At 41.5% G+C, this 26,989-nt stretch overlaps 1 protein-coding gene across 4 annotated transcripts in view; it reads left to right on the forward strand.

Moving 5' to 3' along the window:
- The first annotated feature begins 4,615 nt into the window (after positions 1–4,615).
- FNBP1L (formin binding protein 1 like) overlaps positions 4,616–26,989 on the forward strand; it is a 50,633-nt gene continuing 28,259 nt past the window's right edge. For 2 of the 4 annotated variants that reach the window (XM_048946925.1, XM_048946926.1), the window contains exon 1: positions 13,736–15,636. In XM_048946925.1, the coding sequence (XP_048802882.1) occupies positions 15,559–15,636 (78 nt within the window). In that variant the 5' untranslated portion in view covers positions 13,736–15,558. Of the gene's footprint in view, positions 4,816–13,725; positions 15,637–26,989 lie in introns of those variants that run through there. The other 2 variants (XM_048946927.1, XM_048946928.1) reach the window with 2 other exon arrangements.

Genomic DNA, 26,989 nt, shown 5'->3' on the forward strand with positions numbered 1-26,989 from the left:
GTCTATAATTATTTTCCCAGTTTTTGTATGGGAGAAAACGAGTAGTGTTTAAGATGAAGGAAAAGCAACTCTTACCTAGGGCTCAGTTTGCTACTTTTCTATCTGATCTGCATCTCAAGTCCAAAGAGCAGAGGTCTTGAAATTTAGCTAAATGTAGCTCAAAAAATGTGATGTGTAGGAAGAAAAATATTTTTGTGTGTGTGACAAATGACTGATTTTTTGTTTTGTCTATTTGGGTCACTTAAATTTAGGTAGACAGGCTCTGGTCAGAATCCCACTTTGGAAGAAAGGATGATGAATGGAGTTGTAATGGGTTTTTCTTTTTTTTCTTTTTTTTTTTTTTTTTTCTTTAATTATTGTGAGAGAAAGATCTGGGGAGGCAATTGCTGCATAGAATAGAAAAGTAATTAAGGAAATGAGTGGCAGCGTTGGTTTATTTACATTTCTGTTCTCACAAATGATTAATAGTGGAAAAAAGAGGATGCTCTTGGATATGCAGATTACCCTGAGTTTCCTTCCATATTCTGATACTTTGCCAGTTTTTTCATGCAAATTTGTTAGGCAACTTGGGCATCCACTTTCTCATGAGAAAAGGAGGTACCACCACGGGCTTATAATAACATATAACAAAGAAAGGATCCTTTGACAGCGAGCTGCTGACTGCTGAGAGGAGGTCCTGCGGAGGAGAGAAGCTGAGGCCTGCAGCAGTGCGCAAGGTAGGGCAGCCGAGGGCTCACTGCCCCCTCTGAGTTTCCAATTAATGCAGCTGATACCGATTCAACGAAACGGGATCGGATGGGCTACAGCAGAAACGGATCGGTGTTGTTCCCCTGCTCGTTCCGTTGGTTGCCGGCAGGTGGCTGTCAGGCTCAGGGAATGGTTTCAGCTGGGAGTCTGGTACTGCTGCGGGTGCGAGGCGTGGTACCGGCGCAGCTGTGCCTTAAAGTTCCTGTAAGGAGACTAACTACTGACTCTGATCACCTTTTATGCCAGGTTTTGCACAACTGTAAATACATTTTTTTCTGAACACGATTCAGTCAGATGTGAAATATTTTAACAAGCCTAAAGATACGTGGTGCTGATCTGTAGCTGCTCATTCCTTCACTCGTTTTCCTGCAGTTTGAATTTATACCGTGACAGACTCTGTGTTTCAGTATTGACTACAGACATTAATCTGTTAGGCTCTGCTTGAAAGCAGCTGGCTGACCAATGCAGGTGGAAGTTGCTATGCATGTCTTGGGTTATTATCTTGGCACTAATAATCTTTATGCCTGCAGATAATGTAGTGTTTCTGAAATAGCTTGTTGATTACAACTGACCATTCCTATTCACCTAATTCCTCTTCCACTTTGTTAGCTTAATATTCTTTTAGAATAAGGAAATGTACATGGAGTTGGTGGGAGAATGGAGAAGACTTGTGTTAGATGGAGATCTGAAGGGAGCACAGCCATGGTGGTGACAGTATTCAGGGAAATAATGAAAACATTAACAAGTTCTAAATAATACTTTCAGATCATGACTTACAGACATTCCCTGATGTTCCTATAATAATTGTCCAGCCTTTTCCTTGGGCTACAGTTGTATGTTATCAAAAGAAACTGCCAAATTATCATGAGTCTCTCTTCACTGAAAAAAATCGGAGGATGTTTGTGGTTGGTGCATTGCCAGTTTATGCTGATTGCCACCGTTTTCCCTTTGCTACATATGTCTTGGAAAGATGTGCTCTTAGCTTAGGGCAGGCAAATAGAGTGAACGCAGGATTTAATAAAAGCAGATGGAAATTCTTATTTTTCTCCTGCTTAAAGCTGGTGCAAGTTGTACCCTTTTATCCTGTTATCTGATCACTGGCACTGCCTTTAGTTTGTTGGCTGGGGAGAAAAGATACACTTCTGCTACTGAAAAACAAGACCATTTCAGTATGGTCTGGAAATGATGTAAGAGGAGGGGATGCAGTTCTTTCCACAGAAATTCAGAGATAAGGGGATATTTAGAATAAGATCACTAAGCTCTGGCCAAGGCTGTGCTACTATGTGCAGTCGTACTTCTGCCTTAAAGCAAAGGTGGTGTGGTCTAAATTCAGCTGTTTTTCTGCTTCAAAATTTAAAAAATAAAAAAAAAAAAAGCTGAGCCTAGCCAAGTGTATAACTATGGATGCGCTGGAAGCCGCTGGGTGCTGTTGACCATGTTGGGGACCATGTGGAGACAGCAGTGCAAGGAAAGGTGTCAGGGTTCCTTTGTCTCTGATACTTTCTTAGCTGTGAAATAATGATTGTGTGCTCATCACATAGAGGTGTTGTTAATATTTTTAGAAATTAGAGCACTAGGAGTGCTGATGGTGGAGGGAAATGCATGTATAAATAAAGGGATGCAGCTAAATTCTTCTGGCTTCAAAGCAAAAAGAGATGATGAGCTTCTGCAACATTTCTTTGTGGAGTGAAAATCCAATTTTGGTATGCTTCTGGTTGGCAGAGAAAAAGATTAGTGGCACCTCACACTGAGAAGGGAGGTATTTGGAAATAATTTGTTGGCCACACTGCTTTCTGTGACCATGGGAAGTTGAACTGCTACTCTGTTAGGATGCATGCCTGTGGGGAGTGCCAGACAGAGCTCTGCCACTCCAAGTTAATCATGCTGGTTGTGAGTCTGCCAACATAATATCCTGTGGTACACTTGTAAACCCAACTAGCTTCTGCTGAGAGGTGAACAGGATTAATGAAATATATACCAGTTGTAATAAATAGAATGATGTAGGTTTGGCCTAAACCAAAATTGGGCAGTTTTCTGTTAAAGCCTGTGTAATTACTCAGTGATGGGGAAAACCAGCTAAATGCAGCAGGGAATTTGCTTCATTGTTATCATGTTCCAGAAAGTTATAATGATGTACAAGGATATCAGAACAGTGCAGTTTGTCGTGGAGCCTGTGCTGCATGCTATTTCTTCAATATGTCCTGCATGTATTTCCTTTCTTGAGTCCTTTTTGAGACTTTTACAGGCTTTTTTTCGGAATACTCACGTTTTCAGAAATGCAACCAGGAGGAAAAAAGATCTGCAGGATAATATTTGGTTATATCTAGGGCTACTGCTAATTTTACTTTGTGATAATGGGAACAACATCCAAATCCTTGATGACTGATGACAGCGTTTCTGACAGCACCTTGCAGAGATGCAGCGGGTGCTCTGCTCTTCCCTTACAGCCAGAGAGGGGTGCAGTATAGGCAAGCATCTCTCTGGGCAGGGCTGCACCTGGGACACTGGCTCCTAGCTGAAGTGAATGTGAAAGCACACCTGTGTGCACACCTCAGGTGTACACATGTATGTCTTGGTCAGGAGGAACTGCAACTTGAAAGCAAGCAAAAATCAGGGACCAGCTGTGAAGTGTTGTTTTTCAATGCAAATACTCATACAGCCTCTCAAATACGCTTTTAACAAAGCATATGCTTTTTGCATTTGAATTTCTGGAATCTTGTAGTATGGAGAAAGGAGGAAAAAAAAAAAACAAACCTGCATTAGGTCATAATGAAAGCCTTTATCTTGTGCAGCACAGGGCAAACAGACTTTTTCAGTGTATTAACATAGGGTCCCAATTAGATGGAGAAACGTGTTTCCTCCCTAGGAGCGACGGAGGCACCACTTGCTCTCCATTTCCCTGCAGGGCTGCACATGCCCAGCTCTCCTCATTCTCTCCCCATTCTGTGGCCCTACATTCCATGTGGTACAGAGGCTGCTGTAGTAATGCCTGTCCCATTTTCTTTAACACTCTCATACAGGTGCGTGTGAACAGGGAGCACAGCACTGGCCTAGGCATGCAGTGCTTAAAAGTGATTTGCTCTTCCTGAGTGCTGTGCGACAACATGCACATACCGATCAGCTCTGTTCAGCAGTGCTGCATTGCTTGAGCCTTCAGTGCAGCCAGCGAGATGCTTTTAGATGGGCGCAACGTGTTTTGGGTTAATGTGTGTGTGCAGCTGAGTGTGCCCAGCTGTGTGGTGATGAGGGCACTGCCTCAGAGCACCCTGAATGATGAGAAACGATTTTTTGTGAGAGCAGTTGAGGTGGCTGTCAGTCTTTACCTTCTTTCTAACAGCCATCTTGGTGGAAAAAATTCATTCTAGGATTTATCGCCCCTTCTTTTCCAGGTGCCGTCGTGCAACCGCGTGAATCATCGACCCGCTCCGTGGAGGATGAGAAACGCGGGGCTGACTTCAGGGGTAAAGCAGCGCACTGCGCGGCTGTATCATTCACCGCGCGATCGACGAGGACGCAACGGGCCGCAGGTGCGCGGCGCCGCCCCGCGCCGTGACTCAGCGCCGCGCGCACAAAGGCCGGGGCTCCCGCTGCCCCCGAGGCGCTCCCCACTCCTCCCGCCGCTCTCCCCGCGCCGACGGACGGCCGCCGCCCTCGCGCCCCTTTTCGGCGGCGGGAGGCGCCTCGGGCCCCCACCCCCTCTCCCCTCCCCGCCGCCGAGGGGCGCTCTGGGGACCGCGGGGCGTCGCGGGCGGGCGGAGGCCGGGAGGAGCAGGGCGACACGCCGGCCGCCGGGGCGCCCTGGGGAGAGGCGCCTCGCCCCGTCCCGCGCCGTCCCCCGCCGCCTCGGCCGGGCCCGCCCCTCTCCCAGTCTCCTCCGCGGCTCTCCTCCCTGAGCCGGGCGGGGCCGCAGCTCGCCGCGACGCCGTCCGCGCTCCGCCGCTTCTCGCTTCTCCCCGCTGACCCGGGGCACTGCCGCCGCCCGGCGGGACTCTCTCCGGCCGCCTCCGACCGACCCCGATCCCGGCCGCCGCCCGCGGAGCCACCATGAGCTGGGGCACGGAGCTGTGGGTGAGTCCCGGCTCGTCTCATTGTGTCTGGGATCCGCCGCCTCCCCTCGTCTGCCGCGGCGGTTTCCCCGGGGGCGCGGAGCGGCCGCGAGGCGCTTTGTTCGGCGCCGGGCGCGGGCGGGGCAGGGCCGAGGCGGGCAGGGCGGCCGGGGGGCGCAGGGAGGGGGCGGCGAAGGGGGGGCGGCCGCGGGAGGTGGGGCGGGCGGCGGGGAGGGGGCGCCGAGGAGGGGCGCGGGGCGCGGGGCAGCGCTTCGTCCGGCTCTGCTGCGCGCGCCGCCGGCGCGGTCATGGCGCCCGGGGAGCGGGCCGGGGGCACGCGCCGCTTGGCGGCCACCCGGGGACCGAAACGGTCCCTCAGGTGGGGCCGCGCCTCCGCCCGCGCCGAGGGAGGCGGCCGCGCCGTGCCCGGAAAGCACCGAGCGGCTCCGGGAGTAAATCGCTGCGGGCGGCCCCCTTAATTGGAAGCAGCTCGTGTGGAGCTTTGTCTCTGAGCGCGGCCCAGAACGTCGGTTAATGCCGTATTGTGTTGCTTTTTTTTTTTTTTTTCTTTTCTTTCCCTTGAATTGCGATTTGCTCGCTGCACGGGGACGCTGCGCTCGCTGTGCCTGCCTGCATTGGCTCCCAGCTCTCCGGGCGGCCTGGCCGGGCAGCTGCGGGGCGGCGCCGCGGGGCCGGTGTCGCCTTCGGATTCCGGCTGGGGCTGGCGGCGAGAGCTAGAAGGATGGGATAAAAAGGGTGCCGGGGGCCGTGCAGCCCTAGGTTCAGGGCTCTCGCGCTCCGTGCGTTTGCTCTCGAAGACCGTGAAGTGCATAAACGCGCACCCGGGGCGGTTTTACGGCGCTCGAAGTATTGCGACTTGAGTTCCGTTCAGTATCTCCACTTTCGGAGCTACCAGCAATTGCTGGCTGTGGAGCTGCCCCCGTCTGCAGCGTCGCGGAGGAGCAGAGATGTGCCCGGTAGCGGGCGTTCCGCCGGCCGTGCCGTGCGGGGCTTCTGTGCGTGCTTCGCACCTAGCTGGGCTTTGTGGGTGAGCTGGGAACTCAGGTAAAACGCCCTCGTGAAATGCGGACGGCGGTGCTGTAACAGAACTGAAATGTGAAGCTCGTGTCACTAACTCTAGGGAGTAAAAAAAGCTTCTCGTGGGCAGCACAGGTGTATCTGTCCTTGGTGCCTGTGCGTGCCTTGGGCAGGGGGTCACAGGTTGGTGCTGTGCAGAACACGGAATGTTTTGCTGTGTGTTGCTGGTCTTCTTTTGGTTGCCTCAAATTTCTTTGTTCAGCTGTGAGTGACAAAAATGAAAACGGTAGCAATCTTGTAGCCAGTTTTGCCAGTAACATTTAAGAAACACATGCAAAAAGGTTTCGACTTCAGGCTTTGTTTTAATAGCAGACATTTATTTTAATGTCAGGAAACTACTATAATTTTATCTATTTTTTTTTCCCAAAGTCACTAATTTGAACGTGTTGGTTTGAAGAAATAAAGCTAGCATTTTACCTAAAAGTATTTATATATTATGTGCATATTTATACATATATATATATATGTGCAATTTCTTTTGTTTCAGTAAAATTTAACACCCCTTTTTCTTGATATGAGGAGATATCCACATCTGCACCTTAAGAACTATCTGTATTCCAAGCTGTCTGTTTGTAAGTGTGTCACTGCTGACAGCGCAGGTTTTTACATTTATGTGCACCTTTTAAATGGGTTTCTTTTATTTGAATTTGATCACTCTGTTTGAAAAATTATATCTTCGAACTATAAAATTATTTCTTAGCTAGAAAACTGGTCACTGTTTCTTGTACCAATTGAAAAGAATAGGAAATAATTCTTTTGGTAATTAGGCAAATACTTTTTTTTTTTGCCAGTTTATTAAAAATTAGATTCTGTTTAGTCTAAAAACAGAAGGAAAGTCAGTGTGCTTGAGTTTTGAAGACAGAGCTGCAAAGGAAGAGTGGCTCAGTGTTAGACGTGCTTGTATTACTCCAGCCTTCCCTTTCCCTGTCTCACTGCTGCCCCACTTGGCAGCGGGCTGCTCACACCTCTGGGCGCTGCAGGTCACCGTGGAGCCTGGAGCTTCCCTTCGTAGTGCTCACACCTGTGCTTATGCCATGTAGTGCTGGCGTCTAGATGGCAGTTTTTCTAAGTGTTGCACAAACATTTGCAAACAGGCATATAGGCAAGTAAGCACTGTGGGCTTCGCTTCTATGTTGATGATTTTACATCGGGCTCTTCTGTATCTCTTCATGCAGACTGTTGGTATTTGGTGCTGATTTGATGTTCTGATTTGTTTTCAATTAGTTTTTAGTGGAGTCTCTATGCAGCTTTTTATAAAGTAAGAAGTGTATGTGGATATTCAGGAAGAAATTGGTATCCATGAGAAGATTTAGGGGATTAGGAAGAGCAACTTATGTCCAGTACTTACGTGGTACTCTTTGATGTTAAAATGCTGTGTGTGCTGCTTCTGTTTGAACTAACTTCTGTGGTTATGTCAGAAACATGGCAATAGAAAGATGTCCTTTGGCTTGCCAATATTTCCTAGCTCTTAAATTCCATAGTTGCTGTTTCGTATGCTAGGTTATTGGGCTTTTTGCCTTCAAAGCAGCTGTTTTTATAGGAACACCACTGCTGTCTGACACAGGTGTGCAGTGGCTGACACTGTTGTGTTCTGTGTAGGCTGAAGCATTGGAGGCGTGTTGTGTTTGCAGCATGTCTTAGCTGAACAGCATCCTGCCTCTTGTGTTACTGCTTTCAGGTATGAATGTACTTCGTTTGGTAATGCCAGGTAAAATCATGTGAGCCAATAATGATAAAATGAATGCTGATATGCTTAAGCCATTCTGTTGTTAGAATTCTGTCACTTTGTTTTATGTTTTTTTTCTACGCTGTGTGAAAGATGTTCCCCTTTTGCACCTTTTTTGTCACAACGAATTTTGATGAGTTTTGAAAGTATTGTTTCACAGAGAGTTTTATTCTTTTTGGTTCCTTTATCTTTGCAGTCACTCTGCATTGTATGCTTTATGGTATGTTCACATTAAATCCAAGATACTCCAGTGGGCTGCTTTGTGTGACAGCCTTTTGTTGGTGGTAGGAGATGGTATTGAGAACAAGAAGGTCTTGGCTCTTGGTGGCTGTAATTGAGCTGAAATTGTATTTTTCTGAGACTGGACTGCTGTGCTCTTAAGATTTCCTGTGTGTAATGTTTAATTTTTTCATAGGTGATAATTGTAAAGCAATAATCATCTGATGAAAGTGAGTTGTTAATAGCAGAGCATCACATCTGTGTTTTGTTGGAAGTAAAATTTGCTGCTGATCTTTTAGATACACTTTCCAGCATTTTAGCTTTTTAAATAAGTTTTTTTTTCTCCCTCAGTGCATTATGCTTGTGATTGCCTCATAGGCGTGCAGAGGGTGCACGTGTTGCTGGGCAGGATGGTGTGAGCACTGCATGTCAAAGGCAGGAATAGATAGATGGAACTAAAATTGTTTTTAGCAGATTGAAGCTTTCAAAATAAAAATGGTGAGTTCTGATTTGTTAGAGAATCCCTGCAGCACAAACCTCTGTTCAATATATGTGTTTCTGTACGTCTGGAGTTGTTCTTGGACTGGGCATGAAGTGTGCAAATAATATTCACTTAGATTTAACAAAACATATGTGGTTATTGTCATCTTGGGTTTTGGTTCAGTTCTATTGAACGTCCAGTGCATTTGTTTTGGCACTGAAGGCTCACTGTGCTCTGAGTCTGGAGGGTGGTTGGTAATGAAATTCTTGGCTTAATGAGTGGAAGCAAGCAAAACTCAGTGTGTGATTGGCACATTTGTTATTGAAGTAACTTCCCTGGAAATTAATTAAAGAGGTTAGTGCTGCTTCCAGAAAAATAAAGTAAAAATAAATCAGAAGGGGTGTTTTCAACTTCTGATGTGCATTCTGTGTTTGGAGCCTCTGTGAACCTCTTAATAGCAGTTGGCAGGAGAAGAGGTTGAATACCATGTCAGAGCATTTCTAGTCTGTAAAACCAGTCTAGCCATCTGTTTCTCACCTCTTGATAAATATTGAAACCAGGAGTTTTGCTGAGGGCTTTTGTGCCCTTAGATTTTATAAGTTTAAGAGAATAGCTACTGAAGATTTAATGATGCTGCTGTTGTGAGCTCCTTGGGGCCAGAAGCACATCATCTTTTATAATTAAGAAATGACTGGCATCATAGAGTACTGTTTTAGAAATTAGTTACGTTTGACCAAAGACAGATCAAAGTGTAATTGATGATGTGCTCTTTCTAATCACCCCTTAAACTTCATCTACTGCGTGCCTACCACAGGGTTCTATTTATTAAAATAGTAAATTATGTCTGCTGCAGCAGTAGATTTTCAAAGCTGTTCTTTTTATTTTTTCTTATGCTTTCAATGCTCTTGTTTTTCAATAATCTACTTGTGTAGAGGAGGTTAAGTTGTATGATTATGTTGTCTAATCTTTAATGTCACCAAATTACAGCATCACAAATTAAATGGAAAACATCAACAGAATGTAAGAAAAAATTGACTTCAAAAATAAGTGTTATGTTGTGTATTTCTGTTCTGATAGTTTCTCGTTGGAAAACTGGTTTTTAATGTGACTGAAGGTTTTAGTTTGTGTTTTAAGAACAATTTGATACTGAGAAACCTTTCTGTGTGGTTATGTAGTCACTGAATTGTTAGAACTGCTAATTTGTTTTAACAGCTAAAAAGAACCCAGGCCATTGAAAATAATTCTACATTGCAGGCCATATTCTATGAGGAAATTCTTTTGTGGTTTTGAATCTTAATGTTTCACAAACTGGTTTTCCAACGCGGTAACATGTTCTGTGTTTAAGATGATACTCTGTTTAATATGTAGATGCTTATGAGATGAAACTTGTTGCTTTTCTCAGATTTCTTCTTTAATCCAAAGAGTGCAAGCAGTTCTCCCGTTGAATTCAGTGCTCTTGCTCACGTGGTCTGTGAGTGTGTGCAAGGGAAGAGTCTTGTGGCTGAAGTCCCAAATGGCGCCATTTTCCAGATGCATGAGAGGGACGTGCGTCTCCTCTGCCATGAGGTACTGCCACAGGTAACCTCTGGGAGGGGGCAGTGTTTCACAAGGAGGTTGTGCAGCTTATCTCCTTGTGAAGACCTCTGTGATTTCCAAGTGGGAACTTACGTAAGGGTTGAGTGGCTGGTTATTGAATGTGTGGTTACCTCAGGCTCTGGAATGAAAACAATTGTATCGAGTTTTAGTTAGAAATAATATTTGTCTTTATTTTTCCAGCAATTGTCTGGTTCCTAAACATCTGACCTTTTTACTGGTTTTTCCAGGAAGGGGTGAGTCACTGTCTTGAGACTTTATCAGTTTGGCTTTCATGTTGAACATGCTTTAATTTAAGGAAGCATATGTGTTTGCGCCCTCGAGTATCTGTTTAGATAGGTGTTTTTTTTCACTTTTGAAAACTGTTGATCATCTGATACCTATTTAAGTGGCACGTATTTTTTATTTATGGCCTCATTTCTACATGTACTGGGAGATATAAATGCTCCTCAAGGAAGTTTTTACAGGCATACTTGGGACTTCTTTTTTAGAACCTATGCAGTATCCTTATTCATAGCACAAATTATGAAAGTTGCCTGTATCGTAAATCCAAATGCCGGCAGTTTGATTTCCTCAGTGAGAATGGCAGGGGGTTGTTTGAAATTAAAAGTTTTTTTTAATCTCAGGCAAGCAGAAGATTTCTTTAAAGACTGTGCCTGGCAGAACAGTGCCTGCAACAAGATTGCTTGGAACCACGAGTCCGTCACCGTTTTGAGGTGGCAAAAGCATGAATAGAGACAGGGCTGTTATCAGTGTGTTCAGGTTGCTCTTCTTTCTGAGGAGTGACCGGGTAGGTCTGAGTTGGGCTTTGAACAGTTTGCAGATAGTCGGAAGGAGGAGGTTTGTGTTAATGTTTCTGTAGAGTTGCCAGTGGTGCTATGGGCACACCGAAATGAAGTGTAGTGCCATGGGAAAATGTTGCAAGTTTGTGTATTTAAATTAATTCATCTACTGGATCAATCTAGGTGAGACTGTCTTATTAATACTGCGGTTGAGTGCTTCAGTCCTTAAACTTGCTGAGCAGTTTTTTAGTATGCTTGGTGAAGCCAGTAATTGAGTAATGCAGTAATGGTTTTACGGAGGGAAAGTCTTCAGCACATCTCACTTTGAGTGTTCGTTGTTTGTAGCGCACATGCATACTTTTCCAGCAGCTTGAATTCTTTTTGGTAGAAAAAGAATCCCCAAAGTCCAAATGTGATCAGCTTTTTCCTTGTGTTGGTGAACAAATTGTTCAGTGAAAGCTGAAATTCCAATCAGCTTGTTTCATTTTGCCTCTAGTGACTTTACATACCCCAGTCTCAGAGCTCTCTTGGCAGAATGCTTTATAGGTTCATCCTCAGAAGCGTGTCAGTGTTTCAGCTGGATGGAAGGAGAAGGGAAAAAAAAAGTATAATAAACCAGGAGGATTTCATTAAAATGCTGACCCTTTACACAGACTTTATGCATAGAATTATCTACAATAGAGTTGTTAGCTTGTGTTGCTTTTTGTTTTCCCACTACAGGCTCTGTTGTAAGAAGAGCAGTAGCTGTATACTATTTCTTGCTACGTGGTGAGAACGGCTTTAATTTCCAGTGTAATTATCTTTCTATTTTTATGTTATTAATACTCTTAGCACTGAAATTTGAAATACTTGCTCCTTGATGTTTTCTTTGGTCAGAGCCCATCTTCTGCCCTGTAACTAAAAAGGGCATTAAGCTGCTTTGACTGCTTGCTGGAATTGTGCTTTGCACATTTATGCAGTGTTGTGTTATGTCTTTCAGAAGAGAAATGTCATCTTGCAGGCTTGAAAAGCCTTTGAAACTTGAATTTTTCTTGGGCTTTAATGTGGAGCTCTTGTGGTAGTCTTGGGCAGGTAAACTTATTTTCTATCTGTTAATTAGGTTGTAAAGCTGGAATGAAGTTTGTTTGCATTAAATTATTATTGCAACAATATCTTCATTTATGTAATACTTCAAACTTATTTAATGTGTAAGTACAAAATAATACAATGTTTTTAAATGTCGTAAGCAAAACCAAAAAGCAGCAAATTCTAGTAACTTCCTCCTTGTTCTTATTTGCCAGACTGCCTACGTGAAGTAACCATTTAAAACTCTTCATTGTAAAGCATAATTCCCTCTTGGCTACCTGGCTAGCTTTTGTCCAAAAAAGCTGTGTCTATTTTGAAAGAAATGTATTTGCAATACATTTGCAATATTTGATCAGACATCACTTGGATGGGTAACACCTGCTATATACTAACAAGAAAGTTCACCATAGATCATGGTGCTTATTCACGTAATGCTTACTCTTGCCAAGTGTTTGCTCAGGAGGCAGGTACTGTGCTTTGTCATTGGCTGGTACACAAGACGTAGTGCAGCATGCTTTTCTTATCGTTCCATGGTGTTTTTGTAGCTAGGAGTAGGAAAATAATTGGTATGTGTGAATCAATTTTTTTTTTTTTTTGCTACTTACCTGAAGTCACTCACCCTTAGAGAAATATTTAGGATGTCTGACATTTTTAAGCAATACTTGAAGTGTGTTTAATCTTGTTTGCTTACTTCACAGAATCACAGAATGGCCGGGGCTGGAAGGGACCTCAAGGATCATGAATCTCCAACCCCCTGCCACATGCAGGGCCACCAACCTCTCCATTTAATACTAGACCAGGCTGCCCAGGGCCCCATCCAATCTGGCCTTGAACACCTCCAGGGATGGAAGGGACATCCACAGCCTCTCTGGGCAGCCTGTTCCAGTACCTCACCACTCTCATAATGAAGAGCTTCCCCCTGACATCCAACCTAAATCTCCCCTCCCTCAACTTAAAACCATTTCCCCTTGTCCTGCAGTTATCAACCCTTTCAAAGAGTTGATTCCCTTCCTCTTTGTAGGTTCCCTTTAGGTACTGAAAGGCTGCAATGAGGTCACCCTGCAGCCTTCTTTTCTCCAGGCTGAACAAGCCCAGCTCCCTCAGCCTGTCTTCATAGAGGAGGTGCTCCAATCCCCTGATCATCTTTGTGGCTCTCCTCTGGACCCTCTCCAACAGCTCTCTGTCTTTCTTGTGCTGGGGGCTCCAGGCCAGGACGCAGCACTCCAGATGGGGCCTCACAAGAGCAGAGTAGAGGGAGACAATCACCTACTTGTCCCTGCTGGCCACTGCTGTTCTGATGGAGGCCATCCCTCTTCTGATGGAGAGAAGGCATCTTACTTGATGCCTAGAGCCATCAGAGACACAGTGGATTTGAGTTGTGCTGTGTTCCACAGAAGCACAGAGCTTCCCCATCCCCAGTAGGGTTACTGTTGAGTTCCAGCAGAAGATGGTTCAGTTACTGGTCATGCCAAGTGACAGAGCAGGACTAGATGCTGTGCAGCACAGTGGACACTGATCTCAGGATAGAAGGCAGGTGCACAAGTTAAAGAGTTAAAGGTTAAGCCCCTACTTTATAAAAGGTACAATGCAATAAAGTGTAATTGTTGTTAAGAGATTGTATGTATCCCATTATCTGGATTTTAATAAAATATGTTTTATCTTAGTTTTTCCCTGAAAATGAGCTCAAATCCATGATTAGTAAATGAAATGCTCAATGAAGGTCCATTAAGGACTGATTAAAAAGAAAAAATAGTCCTGAAAAATCAAGAGCTTTCTCCCCTCCATTAGATCTGCTTTTATTTAGGTACTGATAGTGCTGATACTTGCTTGCATCATTGTTTGTTCTTTTTATAAACAAAAGTTTGCAGGATCAGTGGAACACCTGACTATTTTTGAAAGTAAGTAACATATGTAAGGAACTTTTCGGAGCAGGGGAACTTTTTAAAAACTTTTTTAAACTTACTTTTTTAGGAGAGGGGATGATTGGAATGAATAATGAAACCTGAAGATATACTGTAGTGATTTTGCAGTCTTAATGGTTGATGGAGTCTTTAAAGTGATCTTACAGAAGAGTCTTCCATTTTTCCTCTTGCCCAGCTCCCAAAATGTGCTTCTGTGGTAAAATAGGCAATATATTCTGAGCTATCGCTTTGCATCTGAGTTTCTTGGCTCTACCTGTAGGTTGTGGTTGTTGCACTGCACTATTTAAGTTGACAGAAATTGCTGATGTTTTATTATTTCTGTTAATTATTGTGAGATCTCATTTCAGTCTTATGAGCTTTGATTGCTGGAAGCTGCGATTTAGTAGAACGAAGATATAAGTTGGTACTTGGTATTTCTGTGTGATGAAAATTGTGCTTTCTAAGTATTCAGAATTAACTTCATTTAATGAAAAGTTTATCTTAATAGTTGTGGTTTTTTGGTTTTTTTTTGTCTTTTTTTTTTTTGTTACTGTCTGGGGAAGTCATTAGACAGTAGGCAGTGACATTTGAGATCCATGCAGTATGATCAAGAAGGTGCTTACCTATTTGGAGGAGAGAAAGAAAAGAGTGAACTTCCTGCTGAAAGGGAAAATGAGAAGAAGTAGTTTCTTGAAGAAAAATAATAACTTAAGAAAATCCAATTGCTTCATACATCATGCGAGAGAACTGTATAGTATATGATAACATGAAACTTCAAATAGAAGTGTCACCATGTGAGTCTAGCCAAGGAATTTTATCGTGTCCTCAGTCTTCAGTGTGATATTCAGATATTATTGCTGTAGCCAGAGGTGTGGTGGTCTGATTTAGTCCTTAGGTTGAGACTAAGGAATTAAGGGCTGGGTGTTACTTGTTTTCTTTTGTTTGATTGCTTCTTTGGTTTGTAAAGGTGGTGAGGCTTCTCCTTCCCCTGAAGTACTGCATTCATAGAACCTGAATTACTTTATCTCCCTGGGTTTGAGACACTATTAAGTAGTTTGTTCCTGATGGTAATCTGTAGTAACAAAGGTAACTTCTTTCTAAAATGACTTCTTAAAAAAGTTTTTCCTTTGCTGCTGGTACTGCGTAGTTTGACGATCTGCTTCCCAGAACAGTGGTGCAGTTCTTCAGGGCAGCAGCCAAGCACTTGAGAGGCTTCATTCCCCAAGTTTCACTTCTATCTTTTGCATTCCTGAAATGGAAGAAGTGAGATCTGAGTAGCTGTGCTTTGTAAGAGGCTTTAGGGAGATGTGTCCTAATGGTGGACTGTGGTTGGAGTCCAGTAAATCAGTGAATTGGCTCTGTGTGTTAAAAGACTCACAGGTACAACCAAAAGCAATGGCAGGCCACTGAGAGATTCATAAATCATGCGAGAGAGCTGTAAAGTATATGATAACATGAAACTTCAAATAGAAGTGTCACCATGTGAGTCTAGCCAAGGAATTTTATCGTGTCCTCAGTCTTCTGAGGACATCTTCCTGATGCTTTCTGCTCTCTGTTTCTGTGGCTGGTAGTGCTTTCGGTTGCTTTGACTCTCAGGCATTATCACTGAATGTCACTGAAATTGCAGTAATGGAAGTTATTTTCTTAGAGGTTTAAAATCATGTATTGGCAATCAGATGCTGGTGGTATTTATGCTTAGTGATTGGTAGATAAAATAGTTTTCTGTATCTGTCTGAATTATACTGCGGGTCTGTAATTGTGGGCTGCATGAGGAATACATGCTGACTTTTAATGAAATGCTTTACCATTTTTAAGAAACTGTGTAATCAACGAGAGGCTATAATACTGAATGGACAATATTCGTGTTTTCTTTTCAGTAATGAGATGAAGTGGATTACCAATGCTTCAAACACAAGTTTTGTTCTTCAATTTTAATTCTGAAAGAAGAACTGTTATTAATTCTCTGAACAGACTTAAGGTGGGAGCGATGCTTTTACTTTTATCTATGCTGGATGCTGGGGAACTGAAAACAATCAATTTCTAACAGAGACCCTGTATGTAATTATTTCTTATCATCTTGGTAAACTCTTCCTAGTACTTTGTAGTTAGCATTGTCGACTTCTGTCATGCAGACCTGAAGCCTGGGGCTTTCTTGACTGCTTTACTTTGTTAGGTCTTTGGAGAAGAGGCTTCATTTTTTTTTTTTGCTGACTTCTTTCATCTATGGAAAGAAGATCATGCTCTTGTATCTCCAGGTTAATCTAACAGTTGTTTGGATGCCATGTGTAATAGTTAGGAATTAGGAGCAGTCATTCTGATAAGAAAACAGTGTAGCTTTTCAGTATGCCACTTCCTTCTCTTGCACAATGCAGTGCATTCTCAAACTTGATAGTAATGTCAGTAAATACATAGCTAGGTGCCTTATCAAAAATTAATTTTGCCTTATGTCTATTGTGGAATACTTCCTTTTCAGTTTTAAACATGAAGGAGTGATTCATGCATATTTTAAGCCTTCTGTAAAGTTATGGCTTGGTGACTGTTGGGATGATGAAATACAAAGGAAAGACAGAGCACTTGTGGGCTTTGTTTGTCCTGAAGCAGTCAATGCAAAACAGCTTTCATATGGTATCAGGTTTTCTTCTTCCTTAAACGCACGAGTTGCCCAGTCAGGTACGTGCTCTAAAAATTGATAGCAAAAAAGGCTCCTTGCTCTCCAAATCCGTAATTTCAGACAGGATGCATTTTTTTGAAGTACTTAACCCGTTTCTTTCAGTTAGTTACAATTGATTTCAGTTATCTCAGAATAGTAGAGCATGCAGTTAAATACAGCTTTTCTTGTGTGGTTGTTTTTGAGCTGTATTTTATTGAGACCTGATGAGGGCACGTGGAAAGTCGAAGTTTTAAGTTCTCATGTCACACAATAAAGAATTTCAGGAATTTCTTAAGGTTGCATCTTTGGTATATCACTGTCCTGTGCCATAGGATAAGCTAGTGCTGTAGGTTTATACAAAGAAATGGCACCTAATGTATTCAGCGCTTTTTTTTTACTGTGGAATTCTGTTCTTTTCCCTGAAAACAATTTCTTTTTGTCTTCATTTTAACACTTCATTTGCTGTGTTTTTTCCTTTGTTTGTAGCCTGTTTTCCACGCTATTCTCTTATGCTATTTCCATTTATAGTCTTTTCTATCTTCAGAGTTACCAATTTTGTCTCCTGATTAGCATTAACTTTTGCTTTATGAGGAAGGTAGAATGCAGCAAAGAGCCTGACAAGTTAATGATGAAGTAGTTCTGTGAAGTTAGGTGCAACAACGTCTAAATTTGGTGCACAGCATGCTCTCCAATGTGTGCAGTTTTCTTTTGGTGTTTGTGTGAGCTGTGCTGTATTTTCTGTATTCTGTAACCATAAATCACCTGTTGCATCTTAAAGTGTTGTTAGCGGAGGCTTTCAGTGTTAGTATTTCAGAGTCTTTCAAAATTAGCAGTTCCAGATGAGGAACGTTTGAGTATCCATTGCTTTTTTTTTTTTTTTTTAAGTGGAAAGAATGGTAGAATATTCATAAGGCGCTTAATTGTGCGGTTTATGAATTTACTTTTTTGACTTTGATCCTGGAGTACAGTATATGAAAGACATTCCCAGTAATGCCTTAATTAATACTGACACAGGAGGTAGTAGGTCTCATCAGATTACATTCATGTGCCTGGAAACGGTTTAGTGTTTCAGCTGCAGGTAGTTTATTTGAATTGTATTTGGTGTGCTGTTACCTTACCTCAATACTTGGAATTCTTCATTATATCCTGAGAAAAGTTAACAGTTCAGTGTATTGTTGAGTTTGGAAACCTTGACTAGAGATGTTTGCAGTTGGCACGAGCAACAAACTTTGAATCTAAATGATTCATATAAGCTTAGTTAAAAGGAGGATTAAGATATTCAATGTTTGTATCTCAGCGTGGTGTTAAAAGATTGAATGGAACTAGCTGTGCTGACAGCTGAGAATCATAACTCCTTAGTTAAATTATTTTAAAATTATTTTAAACCTTGTTGAGTGTATTTTGATAAATAATCTTTCAGCTATTTTAAATATATAGTATTTTGATGAGGTTCATGGGGATGATAGCTCCAAATAAAGTACGTAACAGTGTTGTGCTCCTTTGCCAGAATGCTGTGCAGCTGTCCTTGAGCTCTTTTCTTGGGATTTCCTTACTTCCTTTTCAAGACATTCCCTTTGGGAAAAAAATGGGTGCCTGGAGACTGTCTTTAACTTCCCATTATATGTTAAAGATGCCCTGAACTCAGGTACTGACACAGATAAGAAAATGTCTAATTCCATCTTATTCAGTTTTTATTTGTTAGCTGCTGAAAAGATAAGCATGGTTTCTATGCAATGATTTGTGGTGAACTACAAAATAAACCATGTTAGGGAGAAGTGATTGGCATTCTTTTTCCACTACAAATCTTGATGTATTTTTTCATTACAAACTGTCAGGCTTTAATCAGTGGGTTGAAAATGTTTCTGCTAGGATGTAGAATGTTATGGCTCCTCAGATAACGAAACATCAATTTTCAGTGTTTTTGTTGTTGTTCGTTTGAAACCAAGGTCCTTCAGTAAGGAGTTACCATTTTATAGGAGTGTTTGTTTAGAAGTGCTGTAATTCATAGTGATTGTGTTGCTTCAGTGCTTAAAATGCATGCAATTAGATGGCTTTTTCAAAGTGTGTGCTTTAACACATAGTAGGTGAGGGATTTAATCACCTTCTAATCTTATATGTAAAACTGAACCTGAGAAGTGATGAGAGGGGAAAAAATGACCAAGGTGCTTGCTTCAGCCACAGGTACAAGTACCTGGGTTTGGTGCTTATTTATACTTTTTAGTTATCTACTGTATTTCAGTGTCAGTATCCTTGTATTTCTCTCAGTTTATGTAGGAAGGGAATAACAGCAGAAGACAGGCTCCTGCTGAAGTACTTTTTAATTTCTACTTTGGCTGGTTTTTTGGCCTTTCAAAAATAAATTGACTCTTCAAAAAGGAATGAACGCCATCTGGTGTCGCTGTTGCCAGATGTGACCCCATCTTTCCATGTTTACTTCATAGAATTGCAGAATAGTTTGGGTTGGGAGGGACCTTCAAGATCATCTGGTTCCGAGGCCTGCCTTGGGTGGGTGCCTGCAGGGCTGAGGCACCCACAGCTCCTCTAGGATGTGCCAGAGCCTCACTGCCCTCTGAGTAAAGGATTTCCTCCTAACACCTACTCCAGGTCTCCTCTGTGTCTGTGTAAAACCATTCCTCTGGAAGTCTCGCTTCTGTGCTGAAAGCTGTTGCTTCAGGAAGCATTTGTCTCTTGCGCTGATCATGCTGCAGATCTGCTTACTTTCGGTATTGAGCTCCTGTAGCTTTGTGGAATATGCTTTACTGATGTAATTGTTATACTGGGTGACAGAAATGGTATGAAATCAAGATGTTTCCAGTCTGAGTTTTGTATTTATATAAGACTGAGAAATGTAGCTGTGACCGTTTATAAACACGTGGTGTTTTTTTTTTTTTGTTTTTTTTTTTGAGTACCCTGAAGTTTGTGCTCTACTTTTGTGTATGCAGCTTCAGTGTCTAAGTATGCTGTAGTGGAGTTTTCCCCTGTTTTAAAAATGTGGGTCTTCTAACAGAATGCATGTGCTTGCAGTTAAATTATTGTCACTGATCACATTCCATGAAATGAAAGGTATTTGACAAGGAAAAACAATAGCTCGTTAACCTGGAAGGGGCATAGCGTTTGTATTATTTGATCTCATAAAATACATTGACATTTCAGTTTTCTGTGGATAATCTTAATAATGTATTTTGTGTAATATAGTTTCCTGAAGTCTCTTACAGTGAAGCATGAAAGAGTGTTGCAGTATGTTTTCTGGGCTTATATCCTAAAAACTTGGAGTTAAATTGATACGCAACAGATTCATCTTATGTTGTAATGTTAGTTATCTGAATTGGGAAGCTGAAGAATTCCATGCTTCTAAAGATGCCAGTAGTGCCATCTGTTTTTAATTTAGATTCTTTATTCAGTTATGTTAATCTTATGCAAATTTTGCTTTAGAAGCAATAAGTGCAGTAGCTTCCCGTGTGAAATAGGATATACATAGGTGGTGGTTGATTGTTTTGCAGGGTTCCTCTTTGTCTGAAATAATATTTAAAAGAAGGTAGGAAGGCTGTAATTTACTGCCCTGTGTATCTCCTGTAAGAATGTGCATCTGGTTTTAAAGTCAAGTTTGAGAAACACTTCCTGTTTTTTTCAAAGATATTCATGAAGGGAAAAAGGTGTGGCTTCTCTGTTCTTCCTTTTGAACGCTGGAACATCCACAGGTGATTCTAAAGGGGAAATTCACCTTCCGACAGGGTGTTGAAGATAAAATTCCCCTTCTCTGTCATGCTGGCAAGTTAGCAGGCTGGCCTCCTGGTTCTGCCAGCTGTTTGCCTCACCTGTCCTCTGTGATGTCTGATCTTCTGAAGTGCTGCTGTGCCTGCTCCCGTTTAAGGGAAGGGGTCTGCTCTGACCTGGGTCTGTAGAGATTAATTCTCCTAACGTTTGCAGCCTTTCATAAACAACAAAAGGCTAATGACTCCTAAGAAGAAAATTGGAGAAGTGGTCAGAACTGTTAAAGGGGAATCTTACTCTGATTTGGAAGAGCAAAGATTTACTGACAGTCTACTTGGTACGCTTGGAATTTCTGAATATGAGGAGCAGCAAAGGAAAGGTGTATGCTTTCCTCTTAACACTGATGCATACTCATATTGGACTTCCAACACCTTGCATTCCAGCGTTGTTCACTGTGTTACAATGTACCTATGATGGGAATTGTGACATTAGTTGAAACAGTTTACGCTGTGCTAAATTAGGAGTTGCTGTCTGGATCACTTGCGCCTGTATTTGAAAGATGGATGTTTGCCTGAAGGCACAGTATTCAGTATGTTGGCTGAGTATTTTAATCACATCTCTTGTGAAAAGTGACCTGAAAATTAATATCAGGATGTGTTCACTTTGTTTCTGTGTTACAAATTTTGTTTGGTATTCACAGCTTTTCTACAAACTACTGTTTAGGTAGTGCCCTGAAAGGTACTTAAAGGAAGAGGTGAGTCGAGATTAACATTCCAAAGAAGCTGTACCTTTGTTAAAAATCCGAGGTATCCAGTGTGATAAAACATAAGCCAAACAATTTATTTCTATTTATTCCACTGAGGTAAGACTTAAATGTTCAACTTCAAATGCAAAGCAAATCAGATTGACTCCTCTGCATGGGATTTGTGCACCCTACTTGATAAACACTATCTGGTTTTTATGTCAGTTAAAAATTGTATTTTCAGAACTTTCTAAGTAGCTGAACAGCAAGTAAATGTAAGGAAGTGATACTTGGATTACAGGGAAGTTGATCCTCTTTCCCTTTTTTTCCCCCTCCCCCAGCTGGCAGAAAGTACTTCCTTGTTTTAAATTTGTATCACTTGTTATCACTATATTGTTGGCTTTTAGTGACTTTGGAACTATGACTCCAAGTTTTATGCAAGGTAGTTACTTTACCCATGTCAAAATTTGAGTTCAGTAAAACTTTCACTAAGTAGTGTGAACTGGCTTTCATGGTAGTACAGTTGAATGAGCATAAATATAGCTTGTGCAGGGGTGTGTGTGTGTATGTGTAAGGGATGGAGCTTCCTAGATAAGTAATGAACGTGTCTTGCAAAGCAGTGTTAGGTAGTTGACACTTGCAACACTGAGCAGCAAAGCTGGTGAAGCTTTTCTTCTGAGTTTATGATGTGGGCACCTGGGTATTTTGTAATAATAATCTCATTACAAAACATATAGCTTGACCCTGTTGTCTCCTCTGTACTTCTCCCCTTGCCTATTTAATTCCAGGCTAATTACCTCCTCCTTTCAGGAAACACTTTCTGTTTGTAACATCTACCACTTCTTTCTTTTCTTGAGCACGCTGTCCTAAATTCACTCCTAACTGCACTGGGAAAAAAGCAGGAGGTCTTCTGCTTGTTGTTAGATGCTGGGCCAGGCTGGCCAGAGCAGGAATTTAGGAATGTCTCTGACGAAGCTGACAGCTGCTAAGATCTCTTTGCTGCTTCCACAAGACCTTAGAAAACTAATGCTTTTGAATGCAAGATTAGTCCTGTAGGTCACATATAGAAGAACGGGAAGCATGAGGGACTGCCTGCTCATTTGGCCTTCTAGCGACATGTTTTTAATAACATTGTTAAGTATGTATAATTTTTAGAGAGGTATTTGTTGGTTTTAAATTTTAAGTTTTCGATAGTTTCATCAGTGGTGCTTAGGAATATGCTAGAATGCTCATGTTATACACTGAGGTTAGAACCACATAGCAACCTTTTCTAATTGAGGAACAAAATGATTTTTTACACAATTTTTGAAAAGTCAGAATCTTGCAGCGTAGTTTCCCAAGTTGGATATTTGCCTTATTTTTCAGGTTGTTTACAGGCTAACATAAATCATGTGGTAGCACACGGGTTTCATACAGCACTGCTTCACCTGAGACCTTGTGTGGCTGTTGGTCGTGTAGGAAGTTTAGATGCAAAGCCACAATGTTTTATACTCTGTTTTATTCCAGTCTTGCTGTAAAGGTGGGATTTTCTCCTGGTCCTTCTTACAATGAGCAACAGCATCTCTAAGCGTTGTATAAACAGTAATATGTTTTTACTGTAATGAATCATTTCACATTTAGTCAATTTCTAGTTAAACTTAGAAGTCTTTTCTGGTTCCTGTCACAAGTGACGTAACCAGGACTAAAATCTACTTATGCTTCTATCTACTAGTATCATTCAACCACTCTGAAGGTGCTTGCTTTCAAGTGGACTACTGGTGAGCTCAGGAAGAATTAAGGGTTTCTTCTCTTATGTTTAGATGCTGATACAATAAGCACATCATTTACTTGATACGAAGATGCCTGTGCATTAAATGAAGAAGTTGAGATGTGATTCACAAGCTGGACAAATAGCAGTGTTTGTTGAGGAACTCTGGCAGCTTGTTCCTTTGTTCTCTTTTATTAATTTTGCTGTTCAGTGTCTCTGCTGTGGGCTGGGACAGTCAGTTGGCTGTGCTGGCAGAAAACTAATGCTGTTAATATCTAATCATTAGTCCAGCGGATAAAGTCAGTGGCACAGGTGACCTGGAGTGCATAGCTGTAATCTGTAATGCCAAAAAGTGTCTTCAAGGTGGAGTGCTATGAGTTGGCTGAGCTAATTCAACAGCTCTTTGCTTCTGGAGGAGGTGGTTTGACCCTCTGCAGAAGTACTTGAGTAATTCCTTGGATTCTAGCGTACTGCACCTTGAAATTGGTGTCAGTATTTGTACTTCCAAATGTGAACAGTCTCTCGGAGTGCCGTAATCCTGTCTGTATTTACCTACTTGTCTTTCAGTTGATCTCCAATTGCAGAACATAGTTTTCTTCCAGTTCTGACTGCTCATTTCAAAAGTAGCCACATGTATTTCTTCTCCTTTTCTGTCTGATAGATGCAATGCCTGTCCTGTCCTAGAAAGTGGCTGCCAGGAGTCCATCATGCCTGTGAAGCTGCTAGCAGCCAAACAAGGCGTCCACGCCTGGCAGACCTGACAGGAAAGAGTTCCCAATGCAGTTATTTTGTTGCTGGTCTGAGATCTTTGCAGGGAAAAGCACAGACTTAGACAGCTATGTAGGTGTGTGGGGCCAGATGACTTGCATCGCAGGGTCCTGAAGGAACTGGCTGATGTGGTTGTGAACTCCATCGTGTTTGAAAAGGCACGGCTGTCAAGTGAAGTCCCCAGTGACTGGGAAAAAAACTGTAACAATGTTTAGTCTTTAAATTTGCTAACAGCCACACTTCTTCAACTCTCTTAACTTCAATGCATAAATATTTTTAGAGAGGAATGAAGTATAATTTGCAGGTTAGTCTGTTTGGAAGCTACTCTGCAGAACTTGTAAAGAGCAGAAAAGAAAGGCACTTTATATTTTGTTCTCTACATAGAACAGCTCTTTGTTAGTTTTTAGGTTTAAAACTAACAGGAAGTTTAAAAAAATAAACTACTGTTTAGCTGAAAGTAGGTCTAGTATGCCTGATAAAAGGAAGCAGATTGCAGTTGCAAGAAGAAAAGAAGATGAGAAGACCAAATAGATAATTATAAAGGGAAGCGGGCAGGAAGAGAAATGATAATGAGTTCAGCCAGTAAAATAGAAGAGTTGTTATACTGAGAGAAAAGGAAGCAGGAATGTATAAAGATAGAGACAAAAGGGAAAGGAAAAAAAAAGGCACAGAAGAGGTTTCAAAGATCAGAAAATCTGAAACGTGTTGTCCAAATTAGATTACTGTCGCATTCTCTCTAACTAAAATATAATTTTATAATCTAATTTGTGCTGAAGACAAGTGGGGAAAGGGACACAAAGCTATATTGGTAACTTGTCATTAGTAGGTCATGGTTTCCATAACTTCTAATACAGCAAGTCAGGTAGTTCTTTGCACAAACAATGCGAGTTAAGAAAGAATAAATCAACAATAAACTGACCTTGAGTAATCTCATTAATGTAAAATGTTGACAGCTTGAACTTAACTCAAGGCTTTCATCTTCATTAAAAATAATAAGAAAAGCAAGCTGCAGTGTTTCATACAAATAACATCTATTTCAAGGGAGAGGTGTGATAATATGCAAAGTAGTTGCTTTGTAAATTAACTTGTACTCAAGTAGTTAAATGTTCTGTTTGAGAACTGTCTTCTGCAGTACTGTGGACGCAGGAAGGAAAGTTCATTTGAGAAACTCTCACGGGTATAAATTCAGTAAACAACATTAGATTGAGTTATATAATCAGCCCCAGTTTCTCAGTTGGATTACTTTAGGCTTGCAGTTTTGTGGATTATTAATTTGTCACTTTTCCTAAAGCAGTATAAAATAAGGCATTTCAATCTAGAGCTGCACTGGGGATTTTTTGGATACCAAATGGTTTTTGGGCTGTTTGTTTTTTGACCTGAATCTCATTCCATGCTCTGAAACTCTCCTTATGGAATCTCATTGGCCCATAGTCTGTATTTCCTTGTTAGACTTGTAGCAGTGCTAAGAATCGAGGTATCTAAGTGCAGAATTGAGCTTTTAAGCTCCTGCTGACTGACTTGGAAGTTTAGGCTAGCCATGCTAGGCAGCCTGGAGAACAAAGAACTGGAAAAAAGCCAATCCTGTGCCAGTGTTCCTAAACTACAAATAAGGTCGCTTATTTGTCACTGCAGACTAAAATTGTGGTGTTAGATATTAAGGTGTGGAAAAACTGGTGTACAGTCGAGTCAAAAGAACGAAATGATGGTAGCATACATGTGAAATGTCATGATTTTGAATAAGATGTCTTACTAAATGAATTTTAGAGGGACTGTGGATTTAATTATTGTTAATTGAGATAGGTTCTCTAAAGTTTTAAGCTGATGCAGTTTTGTGTCTGAAATGATTCCCAAGGCTTAGAACTGAGTTGTCTGGAGATCATTTAAATGGGAATCTGGGAAATAGAAGATAAGGCACATTTAGATGTCAATCGAAATGAACAAAATAAATGAGTTTTTTGGAAAGGAATAATTTAGTAAAACTCTTATTTAGCTATTCACTTACTTATTTTACAGAATTTGCTATCACAGTTTTAGCTCTTAAGTACAGCTCTTTCCAGCACCAGTGGATGTTGGGAGCATTAGCTGTTTAAAAATTGCAGACTGGGCTAACATATTGTGTTTGAAATTCTTTTTATGTAAGAACAGTGGCCGGACTGGCTAGAGATTGCTTTTGGGTGAGGAAAGGTAAGGCTTTTATGCAGTTGTATTCCCTCAGTGTTCATTGCTCCAAAGAGAAATGGAGCAGTTTATTTTTTTTATGACTTGTGGGGTTTGCTTGGGGGAAAAAAAAGATATCCATTATAGTTGGAGAGCAATTCCCACATTCATCCTGAGAAATCATGGCTTTGTTTTTGGTGCAAATACGATTTGGCTTAGCTTTTTGCCTTGCTCATTCACTGCTGTTATCACATTCCCTGGTATCTGCAACAATGTGATAAGAACCGTGTAACTAAAAGTAATAGCAGCGTTCATCTGTTGTTCCACTAAATAATCTGGAAGTAAAAATTAGGGAGGTAACACTTGTTTTGAAATAATCTTTATTGACCTACTGCAGATTTTCTTAAAGTCTTGGAATTGTTTGCAGCAACTTGAACTGCAGTCTGACTTTTGAGTGGGCAGTGCTTCTGGCCGCCGTCCATTAGCTGAAGTTAATTAGTTTCATAATAGTCAGCTGCAGTTTTAATTTTGGTGGTTTTTTTTACAAAAAAATTTATTGCTCAGCTGTTAAGAGTGGTGGGGTGTTACTGGACAAGCAGCAATTTGTTTGCTTTGTGATGTTGTTAAAAAAGTACTTTGCTATCAAAGTAATAGCTAGCCAGATCTCACAGGATGTATTCTTTTATTCCGTAATTTTCCTTTGCTGATCTTTAGTCAATGCTGTTTTTGCATTTCCTCAAAGGAGCAGGATGTATTAATGTAGTGACATATGCATTTATGTATGTATAAAACTGTTTATTTATGAAAGATCCAGGCGTATATTCTCTTGCATCCATTTGGTTCACTTTCTCCTCTGTACAATGTTGGCTTTTTTTTTTTTTCCCCTTCCATTCAGGATACTTCTTGGCTTGATTTGTGTGTCAGTGCATAATTTGACTTCTTCTTTAGCAGTATGGAATATCTTCTGCTTGTGCTCCTGGATGAGAACGAAGCCTTTGGCTGAATTGAGGCCCAGAGCTTAAACCTAGATGCTGTTTGAGAAGCTGAAAGGACAGTGAATAAATTCGTGACTCACATCTAGAAGCCTGTCTGAAAAGACTTATTTTTTTCTCTCTGCTAATTCATTGATCTTACCTTTCTTTTTTTGCTCATTTATCTCATTGTCGTTGCTGAGCAATGTAAGGATTGTAGGACTGCAGACTTTGATTCCCTGGTTTCTTGTTTGAAAATTGGAAAAATTGTGAAGCCAGATGTGTTCTCTCAACATATTTTAGACTAGATATTGAGAAGAAACACTTTACTGAGAGGGTGGTGAGACACTGAAAGCCTCCACCCCCCCCTCCGGAAGCCTTCAAGGCCGGGCTGGATAGGGCTTTGAGCAATCTGGTCTAGATGTCCCTGTCTGTAGCAGGAGGTTGGAATTAGATGATCTTAAAGGTCCCTTCCAACCCAATCCGTTCTATGATTCTGTGATTATGAGTGGAAGTCAAAATGGCAATCCATGGAGTGACAACACGTTAACTTCTCATTGAAGAGGAAGCTCAAAATGCTGCCTT

This window comes from Lagopus muta, chromosome 5 (assembly GCF_023343835.1).
Source record: "Lagopus muta isolate bLagMut1 chromosome 5, bLagMut1 primary, whole genome shotgun sequence".
NCBI lineage: Eukaryota > Metazoa > Chordata > Aves > Galliformes > Phasianidae > Lagopus > Lagopus muta.